The sequence below is a fragment of the Vulpes lagopus genome, chromosome 1, assembly GCF_018345385.1.
Source record: "Vulpes lagopus strain Blue_001 chromosome 1, ASM1834538v1, whole genome shotgun sequence".
Lineage (NCBI taxonomy): Eukaryota > Metazoa > Chordata > Mammalia > Carnivora > Canidae > Vulpes > Vulpes lagopus.
In genome coordinates, this window is record NC_054824.1 from 155,559,103 (window position 1) to 155,571,771 (window position 12,669).

The window sequence follows — 12,669 nt, forward strand, 5'->3', positions numbered from 1 at the left end:
CTTGGCTCAGGCTTGGGTTTGATTGTCCCTCCAGGGCCCCTTCCCTGACCGGCCTGGGGGCTCCCAAGCACCGGGAAGGGCTGGAGGGCTGGGCTCTTTTTTTTTTTTTTCTTACCTCCACTGTTGGAAGAGGAAGTCTGGCAGGTTTACTCGTTTTGCTTTCGAGCCCTGCCCTCCGGCGCGGTGGCTGACACACTTGGAGTCCCCTCTGCCCCCCTGTGCCCAGATCTGCGGAGGGAGTGGGCGACAGGGCAAAGCCCATGCCAGCTGGCCGAAGCCCTGAGGCTTGCCTTGCCCTGCTGCGGACTCCGAGGACGCTGAGCTTTGAATCTAGACCCATTCTTGGTTCTTTCTCCGGCTTTGAATAGGGTTATTTTTTTAATTACAGAGTTTCTTTCAACGAGATAAAAAAGAAACATAAATGTTTAATTTATTTTATAGGGAATCTCTGGTCTGTACAACAGACCCAGAGGAATGTGGAACATTGCGCAAAAAAAAAAAATTAAAAAAAACCAAACCAAAACCCCCTGCCCTTGCTCTTGCGGGCCGGCCCCAGCAGAAGCCGCGGAACCCGGAGGGCTTGTTGATAACGTGTCCAGACGCTCCCATTTGAGTAAAAGCCCGGCCTTTTCTACGTGGAAGCCATTCCTTTTTTTTTTTTTTATAATAAATTTATTTTTTATTGGTGTTCAATTTACCAACATACAGAATAACACCCAGTGCTCATCCCATCAAGTGCCCCCCTCAGTGCCCGTCACCCAGTCACCCCCACCCCCGCCCACCTCCCCTTCCACCACCCCTAGTTCCTGGAAGCCATTCCTGAAGGCAGTTGCTCTGCCAGAGGGAGGAGTATTTTGGAAAAGCTTGCTCCTGGATTTTGGTCCCAGAGGATGTCTGCGGGCCACCCCGCACTGAGTCCCCGGGCAGGAGCGCACAGAGGGCGCAATGAATCGCTCTAACGCGGGACACCGCGGGACACCCCAGGACACGCAGGCCTCGGAGACCGAGGCTGGGCTAACGACTTCATGTTGGCTACGTGAGGTTGAGCAAGAGACCAGAAAGCCCCCCGGGGGGAGGGGGGGAAGGAAACAGGAAGAGAGCTCATACCTGGCTGGAAAGAACTGGCCGCCTTCCCCGTCCTCTCCAAAACATACCACGGGAGAAAGTGCAAGATTTGGGTTCCTGTTGTACATTTTGTCTATTTCAATTCATTTCAAGTTTTTCAATCTTAGGATTCTCCCAGGGTTACCTGCATGCCTCCTCCTCCTCCAGGTCAGCAGGTGCGCATTGAAGTCACCGCAAATGCAGTCCCTGTGCTTCTGACAGGGAGGGATGGAAGTAGAAAGCAGTCTCGCCAGCGAATGACCTGGGCCTTAGACTAACACCAGATCTGCTGTCAAGCACTAGCTTGGCATCCTGGACTTGCAATAATTAGAGAAATACATTCTTTAAAAAAAAAAAAAAAAGATTTTACTTATTTGAGAGAGAAAGAGCACGCTTGAGAGAGCAGAAGGAGAGGGAGAAGCAGGCCCCCCACTGAGCAGAGAGCTTGATGCAGAACTTGATCCCAGAAAGTGAGACTTGATCCCAGGAAGTTGATCTCAGGAAGTGGGACTTGATCCCAGGACCCTGGGATCATGACCTGAGCTGAAGGCAGAGGCTTAACCAACTGAGCTACCCAGGCACCTGGGAGAAATACATTGATAAGAGGTTTATCCTATCCAGCATGATACATTTTCTCTTAATATGTTAATACCTCCCCTCTGATCCATGCTGGTATTATTCTTTGCTATAGAAATGTCCCAATTCAACTTTCAGTGGTTCTGCTTTGGCATGTTAAGGTTAATGAAGTTATTGCACTGTCCCATATGGAAGTTATTGCACTGTCCCATATGGAAGTTATTGCACTGTCCCATATGGAAGTTATTGCACTGTCCCACAGGTAGTAAATGGCCACATACAGCCATTTACATTTAAATTTGAAATTAAGTAGAATTTAAAATTCAGATCCTCAGTCACACTAACCACATTTTTTTTAAAAGATTTTATTTTATTTATTCATGAGAGACACACACAGAGAGAGAGGCAGAGACACAGGCAGAGGGAGAAGCAGGGTCCATGCAGGGAGCCTGACGCAGGACTGGATCCCGGGTCTCCAGGATCACAGACTGGGCTGAAAGCGGCGCTAAACTGCTGAGCCACCCAGGGATCCCACTGACCACATTTCAAGTGCTCAGTAGCCACATGTGATTTTGGAAAGTATTGGACAGTGCAGAGATAGAACATTTTCTTCCTCACAGAAAGTTCTGTTGGCCAGCGCTGGTGAAGACCATGCAGGAGCTGGCAGCCATTCAGTCCGTTGTGCCACACACATGATCACAGGAGACCGGTGAAGGCCATTCCAGTTTGAGGGAAGAGCCCAAAGGTGCAGGCGGGGGAGAGAGAGGCTGAAGTGATTGCAGCATGGGATCTGGCAGGGAGCCAGGCCTTGAAGACTTGCAGTCCCAGTTTCTTAGCTGGGATGTTGTCCTGCAGGCAAATCGGGTTTTACGCAGAGGAGTGGCACACAGGGACTTGCAGGTTAGCAAGCTCACCCCACCAGTTGGTGGGGGTGGCCATCTGAAATCACGAGAGCTGTTAATTACGTGGCTATTTCGGAGCTCAGTCATGGAAAAGCAGCCGGATTTTCAGCAGCAGAGGGAAGGACACTGGTCAGGAGGGTCTGAGGAGGGCTGGGGAGACTAGGGAAGGCCTTGGGCAGAATATCGTGACTGGCAGGGGCTGGAGACTGAAGACTCCAGATGAGCAGTGACCTGCACCACGAAGAGGTGGGAAGCTGGGTTGCAAGCAGGTGATCCTGAGGGTGCTGGGGCTGGGGCAGATGGGAGCTGGAGTGATCTAATAGTCCATTTAGCAAGTTCTGGGAAGGCTTCTCCCTAGATATTACTTTGAGCATCCTCCCTGGAAAGCCAATCTCTGATCTCTGTTCTGCATCTTCTGGTATTTCTCCAATCAAAGACTTTACTTCTGTCTCCACTGCCCCCGCTCTACTGCAGACCACCTCCATTCCAGGCTTGCAACAGTCACTGCCTCCCAACGTTCGGGTGGGCAGCTCCCTTCCAGCCCTGCTCTACAAAGGGGTGGTCTTTCTAAAACAGAAATGTGGTGGTCTCCGTACTTCCTCAGGGAAGTCAGCGCCTCCTGTGGTGCTGGCAGGTTAAAGTCCCAACCTGGAAGCCGCCTGGTCCACCCAGATCCCACCGGCCTCCCACATGCCTGGCTCAGCAGAGCTCCTTTCAGACCAAGTGGGAGGACCCGGCTCTCCAGGGCACTGGATACCAGGTCCCAGCTGGAAGTCTTCCCCTGGCTAAATCCGACTTCTTCTTCCAGGAAGCTTCCTGGAAACTTGTAAAACCACATCAGGGTGCATGCCTTTCTGTTTTGCCCTCCCGTAAACCCTGTGTGTTCCCCTCCATAATTTTGAATTTTAATTGCCCATTTGTTCCCTCTGCAGAATTCTGAGTGCCTTACCTGGATTAACCATATCAAAGGTGGATACTATTATCATCCCCCCCCCTTTTTTTTTTTAAGATTTTTGTTTATTTGACAGAGAGAGGGAGCACAAGCAAAGGGAGCCGCAGACAGAGGGCGAGGGAGAAGCAGACTGGCCACGGAGCAGGGAGCCCCATGGACCCTGGGATCATGACCTGAGCCAAAGGCAGGTGCTTAACCTCCTAGAGCCACCCAGGCGCCCACATCATCCCTATTTTAAAGCAAGGGAACTGCCACAGGTAGAGGTTAACTTGCCCAAGGACACAAGGCTAGCAACCGGCAGTAGATGCGATCTAGTGAGCACCCTGCAGACAGTCCTTGGAGCCCCAGCCCCAGCGCAGAGCCTGGCCACCGCAACTGATGTTAAGTAACTTTCGTTCATCTGCAGGGGGTCCACCTAGGTTCCTCGTCCTCGGGGTGCCTGTGAGAGTGAACTCGAGATGATCAAATGAAAATGCATCAGTCCGCAAGCACCTCCGAGCGCGTCCGGTCTGCCCGGGCGCGGGCTCCGCTCTGCAGGTGGAGGAGGAGGAGAGGCCCTGCGCTCCAGGACTCCCCGGACCTGCAGGGCGGAGGTCAAAGGCTCATGTTCGCTTGCTTTTGCTTTTGTTTTTTTAAAGGCTGTATCGTGTCTTCTCATTCCCCTCTGCTCCTGAAGTGCTTTCTCCTCAAAGGAGGTCTAAGCCGAGTCCGCGTTCTCCAGCGACGTGGCTGCAGGAGAGGAGGGCCGCCGTCGAGCAAGCAGAAGCGGCTCCCGGGGGCCCAAGGCGCCGGCGCGGGGCTGGACCAGAACGTCGGCTTCGGGCGGCGGCCCCGGCCGGAGGCGGTGCTGCCCCCTGCTGGCCCGAGAGGGGAGCGCCCCCGCCCGTGCCGCCGGCGGGAGGCGGAGCCGCAGCCCGACCCGACCAGGGACGCTGGCAGGACCTGTGGGTTCCCTAGACCCGTGGCCTACATCTCCGGCAAGCTCCAAACAGCTCTTTTCTGTTGGCCAAGCAGTGCTCCAGCCTGTGGTCCCTCCTGCACGGCCAGGCTGTCCTACACCCCCTCCCATCTTCAACTCCTCTAGGAAGGGACAATGTAACCAAAATGCTGCTCTACACTCTGTTCTGATCAGGGCACATCAGGCTCAGCGAGCTTTGCTGGGGTACCTGCTTCCTCTAATAGATTTATGAGCTTGCCAAGGTCAAGGGTTGGCCTTTATGTCTTTTAAATCATAACTCCACTCCTTCATCAGTCCCTGGTACGTGGTGATTAGTCAAGGCATGTTAGCCGGATGAGTAAATAAGTGAATGAATAAGATGAATGATACACTAAATAATGAAGGCAGTTAGAAAGCAAGTAATTTTTCTGTAGCACCATGAGAGAAGTATGCAACTTCCAGAATAACAACTTTGAAGGGGATGATACCTACAGGAAAGTTACTCTTTGATGTATTTATTTTTAAAATCAGTCATCGGCCTAATGCTACTAATTTTTTTTACTTGTATGATGTGTCGTCATTTCCAATTTCACCTCCATCGTCTTCTGCGACCCTCACACCCATGCACTGAACCAGGGAGGCTAGGTAATGAGCCACAGGAAAAAAGCATGTGTGGGCAGAGCTTGCTTTGAGACCTAATGCTGTAACTTCCTGGGTTGCTGTTCTTCCCACCTTGTCAGGCCACCAGGCCTCTGTGGAACCCAGTTGTGTTACCAGGATGAGAAATACACACCCTTGCTTTTTGCAGGACAATGAAATGCTGGCCTATTAAAGAAACCCCTGGATGGTGTCACTGCCTGTGGAAGTCAGTACGAGAGATCAAGGTATGCCTTAAAGCAGGACATGTGGGTCCATCAGGAGAACCTCCTTCTGGGCTCAGAAGAGGACTGGAATCAACAAATGGAAATCCTAGTGCACCTGCTCCAGAGGGCCCCCTGGTCCATGGAAGGAGCCAGCACAGGGAACTGTGGCAGTGCAGAGGTGGCCTGTGTCTACAGGGATTACATCTATGCCCTCAGAGGCACAAAATGCCGCCCAGAACTGTTCTGTCTGCCAACAAAGGGAGACAGTGACTACACGTGGCTCTCGGGCAGTCTGGAACACGTGGCTCCAATATCTGAGAAATGAAGTTGAATGCTATTGCTTCCTTAAATAAAACAGATTTAACTCTAAGCATGTACATGTACATGCATCAGAATTACTAGTATTTCAACTTAAAAAAATCTATTTCCACAGGGCAGCCCAGGTGGCTCAGCGGTTTGGCGCCACCTGCAGCCTGGGGTGTGATCCTGGAGACCTGGGATCGAGTCCCACGCTGGGCTCCCTGCGTGGAGCCTGCTTCTCCCTCTGCCTGTGCCTCTGCCTCTCTCTGTCTATGAATAAATAAATAAAATCTTAAAAAAAAATCTATTTCCACAGATACTTGATGCATGTGAAAGCTACCATCAGGCACCACAAAAATGTGTCTTTTCAGGGCATCCCTAGGTCAGCGGTTTAGCACCTGCCTTTGGCCCAGGGCACGATTCTGGAGTCCCGGGATCGAATTCTGCATCAGGGTCCCGGCATGGACTCTGCTTATGTCTCTCCTCTCTCTCTCTCTCTCTCTCTCTCTGTCTCTCTCTCTCATGAATAAATAAAATATTTTTTTAAAATGTGTCTTTTCAAATCTTGCCCTTACAGACCAAGAGAAGAATTTGCCATTTGCAATATGGTGCTACAAAAAGTGGAACAACTAGACATGTAAAAATAACATTTTCAGTTTAATATATTAACTAGAAATGTATCTGTCACAACACATACCATTTTGATATTGATATTTTTCCGCAGGACACACATTTTGCATGGGTCAAAATGAACAGGTCAAGTTGAAAATGAGAGCCAAAGGCATTTTGTATAAAACTGGGAGAGAGTAAGCATGACCCTGCCGATCCTGTCTGACCCTCTAGGAAGAGGGAAGAAACCAGTGTATTTGGTTCTGTGTCTGGAACAGAAGAGAATGTGCAGGGACCTGGGGGGTGCCGGCTATGAGGAAAGGTTAATAATGGATAATCGCAAGAGAAGGAGTCTTCCTGAAATCTTTGTCCTCTTTCATGAAATGTTAGAAAGGATTGTCCAGGATATTAATTCTCATCAGGAATTTGTTTCTCTGAATATCCTGCATCTTTACCTTGCCAGATACAATGTTTTCCCATGATGGGAGACTCGAGATTGTTTTAAGCCATTGGTTTTCTGTTAACTCAGAGCTTGAGTACCACCAATCCTGCGAGTAGGGAGAAGGCAAAGGATTAATTAGTGCTCTTCAACTTGCGTGACCAAGGTTGATCTCATACAGGACTGGTTCCAGTGTCCAGCTTTCAAAACTGAGTGAACCCACTGACAAAATGTTGAATTTTGCTGCCCAAACTCAGATGCTGACACGATTCTTTAAATAAACACATATAAGCACACATCCATTCACTTGTTCAACAAATACTGAGTGCAAGGTGGGGTGCTGGATGCTACGTGTGATTTTTGCCTCCTAAGAGTTCACGTTCTCAAAAGGGAGGAAAGACATGCATAGCAACATAACACAATGTAGAGAGTGCTGAGGGCCACAACGATGGGGCAGAGATCTTCCTGAAGCAGATATGAATGTGAGGGAGATTCTATGGGAACTTGAAGAGACGGCACACACACCCGAACTATGGATCTCTAACCCCTTTCAGGAAGAGTCCAGAAAGGCCTGTGATGGTCTTCCATGCTTGGGGAAACCTACTAGGCAATAGGTTTCTGGGGCTTCCTTAGAAGGGCGGGCATCCCCATCCTGGCTTGCTGGATGATGGTACATACTTTGTTCATGCTCAGCCAGCATTTCTCCAGCACATTCCCCTGTGTTTCACAGAGCTGTATGGCTGTGTTCAGGAAGAGGTCACAGTTTTGCCCGTCTCCCATTAGTATACAGACATAGGCCATCAGGTGGTAGAGCCTTGGGTAGAAGACAGGACCAGTGGTATTCTGAGCCACTAAACTCTCCAAGTTCTAAAGGAAAAACAGCATATCTGAGTCAGAAATTAGTCCTTGGCCACAAAGATTTTTCCTCTGCAGATGATTTGGAACATTTCAAAGATTTAAGCAATCAAATGAAAAAGTGTATTACAGAGACATACATACATGTCACCTTGTATGGTGACACATGTCAAGTGAAGTAGCCTCAGACCAAGAATGTGATATGGATGGGCTTACCACCCTTCTCTGCAACACGTTAAAAAAAAATCTTTTCAGGGGTGCCTGGGTGACTCAGTCGGTTAAGCATCTCCCTTCCACTCAGGTCATGATCTTGGGGTCCTGGGGTCAAGCCTCCCTCACCTCCACACACACACTGGGCTTCCTGCTCAGTGAGGAGTCTGCTTCTTCCTCTCCTTCTGTTCCTCCCCCCCTGCTCATGCTCGCTCCCTCTTTCTCTCTCAAATAAATAAATAAATAAATAATCTTAAAAAAATTTTTTTTGATTAGCAAGGCAATATAAGTTATTGTTCAAAATTTAGGGAAAAAAGTATAGACTAAGAATTACCCATAAGCCTAGGATGGAGAAATACTTTTAATATTTGGGTACATGCTTTCCCACTTATTTCTTTACCTCTCTCTCTCTCTAAAACAACAACAACAAAAATAAGCAGGCTGGATGTAACATGATAAGAAGGAGAGGGAATTATGTCATACTAGAGAAGATGCGGCCTATCAAGTGTCACCTGTCAATTCCAGCCAAAGGCTGCCCTACTTTGACTGTGGGCTTAGAGTCACCAGGTACTCCAGTTTTTTGTGTTTGTTTGTTTGTTTTGTTTTAAATATTCTTATTTATTTATCCATGAGAGACACAGATTGAGAGAGAGAGAGGTAGAGACACAGACTGAGGGAGAAGCAGGCTCCCCGCAAGGAGCCCAATGCAGGACTCGATCCCAGATCCCAGGATCATGCTCTGGGCCAAAGGCAGATGCTCAACCACGAACCACCCAGGCATCCCAACACTACAGTTTTTAAAAGAAGAGTCAGAGATTCAGAATTTTTATGTCAAATATCCCAATGTTTAAATGCACCATTTCTGACTCAACCAAAGTCTTCTTTGTGAAGTATACATAGTTTTCATTTTCTCCTAGTTTTTTAATGTTATGAACCCGAGATTAATACGTGCATATTTTATTTTTATTTTTTATTTTATTTTATTTTTTTATTATTTTTTATTTTTGATAGTCATACAGAGAGAGAGAGAGAGGCAGAGACACAGGCAGAGGGAGAAGCAGGCTCCATGCACCGGGAGCCCGACGTGGGATTCGATCCCGGGTCTCCAGGATCGCGCCCTGGGCCAAAGGCAGGCGCCAAACCGCTGCGCCACCCAGGGATCCCTGATGTGCATATTTTAAAGATATTTTGCCAGAATGCTCCCAGAAAGTTTATGGGAGTCTTTCGGAGTATGAATGTGTCTTCTTTCATGTCTTTGCTAATTTGATAGTCAATGAAACAGCATCTTATTGTATTTACTTCAGTATTATAGAAACGGAGTTGAACATTGAGTTTTCCTGACCAATCTGTTCCATGTCTATTTCATTCATCAGTTATTTAAGAAATGAAACCTACTGTGAACAAGACATTGTTCTGTGTCCCATGGGAGAGCTTACAGTGGGCTCTTCACGTGTGCTCCCACATTCCCCCAGCATCCTCTACCTAGCCTTCCCAGCCCTGGGCCCCCTCCCCCATCTACTTTTCTAACTCTGTAAATCACAAAGTCCTTGAGTGCAGAGACAATATTTTTCTCATCTTTATTGTAACCCAGGAGTACCTACTCTATTTTTAACCTGTACTCTGCCTTTGGGATGGGTGAGTTTTATCACTTTACTACTCATTAAATAAAGATGTGTTTCTTTTCAGCACCTGCTAGTTTATCTATCTGGATTTTCATAATATCACTTTGGCCAAAAGTGTGGCACACCTTTATTAGTAATCAATATTTAAAAAAGATAATGACAGCCAGTTCACTTGTCATATGTAATGTGCCTGGCATTTGGAAGAAAAAAAAAAGAATGTTTGAATAAATCATGTGTACTATGGTGAAAAACAAACAAACCTATTTTAAAAAAAAGATTACTTATTTATTTATTTGAACAGAGAGAGTACACACAAGCAGGAGGATCAGCAGGCAGAGGGAGAGGTCCTGCTTCCAGGACCCTGAGATCATGACTCCAGCAAAAGTCAGACGCTTAATCAACTGAGCCACCCAGGTGCCTCCCCTATTTTTTCTGACCAACATGGAGTTAAGCATGTCTCAAATCCCACATAGGTCATTCTTTCAACTCAAGGAAAGACATTTACTCTATCAAATTACATGAAATTACATAATAATTACATGAAACGAAATAATACATAATAATTACATGAGACGAAATAATGTTTTATAAAACCAAGCAAGTCCTGAATGTGAGTCAGTAGAATGCTTTATGCATCAGAAATAATAAACACATGCTCTATGGCAAAGAGTACATATCTCTAAGCGGTGCTGACAATGACCTATAAGTGGTGTGAACAAGTTGCAGGAAGAGACACGTGGGTGTTGTGTGAGAATGGTAGCTCAAGGCTCCTACCTGGGCAGATGGAAGGCTCTCTGCAGTTGGGAAAAGGACCTCCCTCCTAATGAGGTTCTCAAGATTAAAGAAGCTACTATAGGGATGCCTGGGTGGCTCAGCAGTTGAGTGTTTGCCTTTGGGTCAGGTCATGATGCTGGGGTCCTGGGATTCGACTCCTTCATCAGTCTCCCTTCAAGGAGCCTGCTTCTCCCTCTACCTCTCTCTCTGTGTCTCTCATGAACAAATAAATAAAATCTTAAAAAAAAAAATAAAAGAGCTACTAGACTTTAAGGTGCCTTGAAGTCCCAGAATGCCTTGTTTTGAAATATTTTAACATCTCTGAAATAGGGACACTCCTAAATTTTCAGCATCTGGATTCTGCTTACAAACTTAAGGAACCTGCAAGCAGTTTCTTTTCTTTTCTTTTTTTAAAGATTTTATTTATTTGAGAGAAAGAGAGAGAGGAGAGAGAAGGAGCAGGCGGAGGGGCAGAGGGAGAGGGAGAAGCAGACTCCTTGCTCCGGACTCAGAGACTCCGGGATCATGACCTAAACCAAAGGCAGATGTTTAACCAACTGAGCCACCCAGGTGCCCCCTGTGAGCAGATTCTTCCCTAGATCATGAGAAAGTAGTTTGGTCAACATCTTGATTTTAAAGATTTCTAAGACCCCTAAGCAGAGAACCCAGATAAGCCTGTCCAGACTTCTGATCTGCCAAACCGTGAGATAAAAGGTTTGTGTTATGTAAGCTGTTAGTTGTGCTGAGGCCCCAGCAATAGAAAACTAATACACCTGTGCTTAGTCTTTTTTTTTTTAAGATTTTATTTATTCATTCATGAGAGACACACAGAGAGAGAGAGAGGCAGAGACACAGGCAGAGGGAGAAGCAGGCTCCATGCAGGGAGCCCAATGTGGGACTTGATCCCAGGTCTCCAGGAATCCACCCTGGGCTGAAGGCAGCGGTAAACCACTGAGCCACCCGGGCTGCCCCGTACTTAGTTTTTAAGTGAACAAGGCAAACAAGCGTCAAGTCAATACCGGAGATCCAGCCGTTTGCTCCCTTGGAGGGCTTGCCCCATCTCGGCTGTAAGCCTAGAGCCAATAGCAGGTGTAATTTGTTCCTGCCTTGTACTCCTACTACTGTACCTGGTGGTTACTACATATCAGCTGAATATTTTATTGATGTATGGATTTTTGCACTCAGCACAATTTTGTTCAGGGAGTGGAAGATATGCATTCTGTAATGCTTATATTGAAGTGTTTGAAGATGCATTTTACAAGTTTCTTTTAAGATGTTAACTTAAAAGACACATTCAGGGGGTGCCTGGGTGGTTCAGTTAGTTTAGCATCTGCCTTTGGTTTGGGTCGTGATCCTGGGGTCCTGGGATCAAGCCCTGCATTGGGCTCCCTGCTCAGTGGGGAGTCTGCTTCTCATCTCTCCCTCTGCCTGCTGCTCTGCCTTCTTGTGTACTTTCTCTCTCTGTCAAATAAATAAACAAAATCTTAAAAAAAAAAAAAAAAGGTGAGAGACACATTTAGGGTCAGCTGAACAATTTAAATTTCCTCGTGCAAAGACTTAACCTACCAAGATGTTTATCACAGGAACAAGAATAAAATGCTACAAAAAATTTCTGTCCCAGAACAGTTTGGCATATCGTCTAACAAGATCTATGAGATTTATCTATAAGAGAAAATACTATGCTTCCTTTTAATTCATGGTATAGAAAACAATCTACTGGCATGAAATTATTCACAATATATTTTATTTGGTAGCATGTTTAAAAAATAGAAATGTGTGCCTGTGCGCATACAGAAAAAAATCTCAAGCAGTGGTGTCTCTGTAGGTAAAAAGTGGTTATCTCTGAGAAGTAAGGTTGTGGGCAATTTGTATTTTCTTCTAATCTGGGGAGAAGGAGTTATCTTAAGAATTTGTGCTATAAACATATAAATTCTGGAATCCAAGAAAATTATCGGAAGGAGGCAGACAGAAATCCACTTAAGGAGTGGTCTGTCCTGGGCTTACCTTGAGTAGCTCGACTCCACTATCTTGAGCATTTTCAGATTGATCTTCAATCTGCTTTTGAAGGTAGAGAACTTGTCCCTCCATGTACCTACTGATGCCCTCATAGTAAAGAGCTGTCGGTGTTCTTCTTGACACTAAGTTTTTAGCTCTATTGGAAAATATGTGAAAGTCGTCCCATTCCTGGAGCCTGGCATACCTGTGCCATCACAGAAGAACACAAATCAGAGCTGACCTTGGGATGAGCTGAGGTTCAGAAATGGGTCTCTCTGCAAGTAGAGTGCCTGGTACCCAGGCCCAGAAACCTGCCGCCCACTCCCTGGTATGGGAAGGATGTGTGATATGGAGCAGGACAAGAATAGAATTTTTTGATGGTTTGAGACAAGCAGAATCCTGGGGAATGCTCAGGTAATATTAGCAACCACTTATTTAACTCTTTGGGAACTAGATAAAGTGAAGGATCTTAGACACTTGGAGCTATACATTCTAGAGCTTGAAGAAATTGCTCCACTTCCAAAGGGAGAT

General features: G+C 46.7%; 1 protein-coding gene across 7 annotated transcripts in view; it reads right to left on the minus strand.

Moving 5' to 3' along the window:
- Window positions 1-5,833: 5,833 nt before the first annotated feature.
- Window positions 5,834-12,669, minus strand: part of ADCY10 (adenylate cyclase 10) — an 85,953-nt gene continuing 79,117 nt past the window's right edge. For 3 of the 7 annotated variants that reach the window (XM_041763723.1, XM_041763714.1, XM_041763734.1), the window contains exons 31-32: window positions 12,148-12,343; window positions 5,835-7,549 (exon numbers count right to left, since the gene is read on the minus strand). In XM_041763723.1, the coding sequence (XP_041619657.1) occupies window positions 7,286-7,549; window positions 12,148-12,343 (460 nt within the window). In that variant the 3' untranslated portion in view covers window positions 5,835-7,285. Of the gene's footprint in view, window positions 7,550-12,147; window positions 12,344-12,669 lie in introns of those variants that run through there. The other 4 variants (XM_041763750.1, XM_041763744.1, XM_041763779.1 and 1 more) reach the window with 3 other exon arrangements.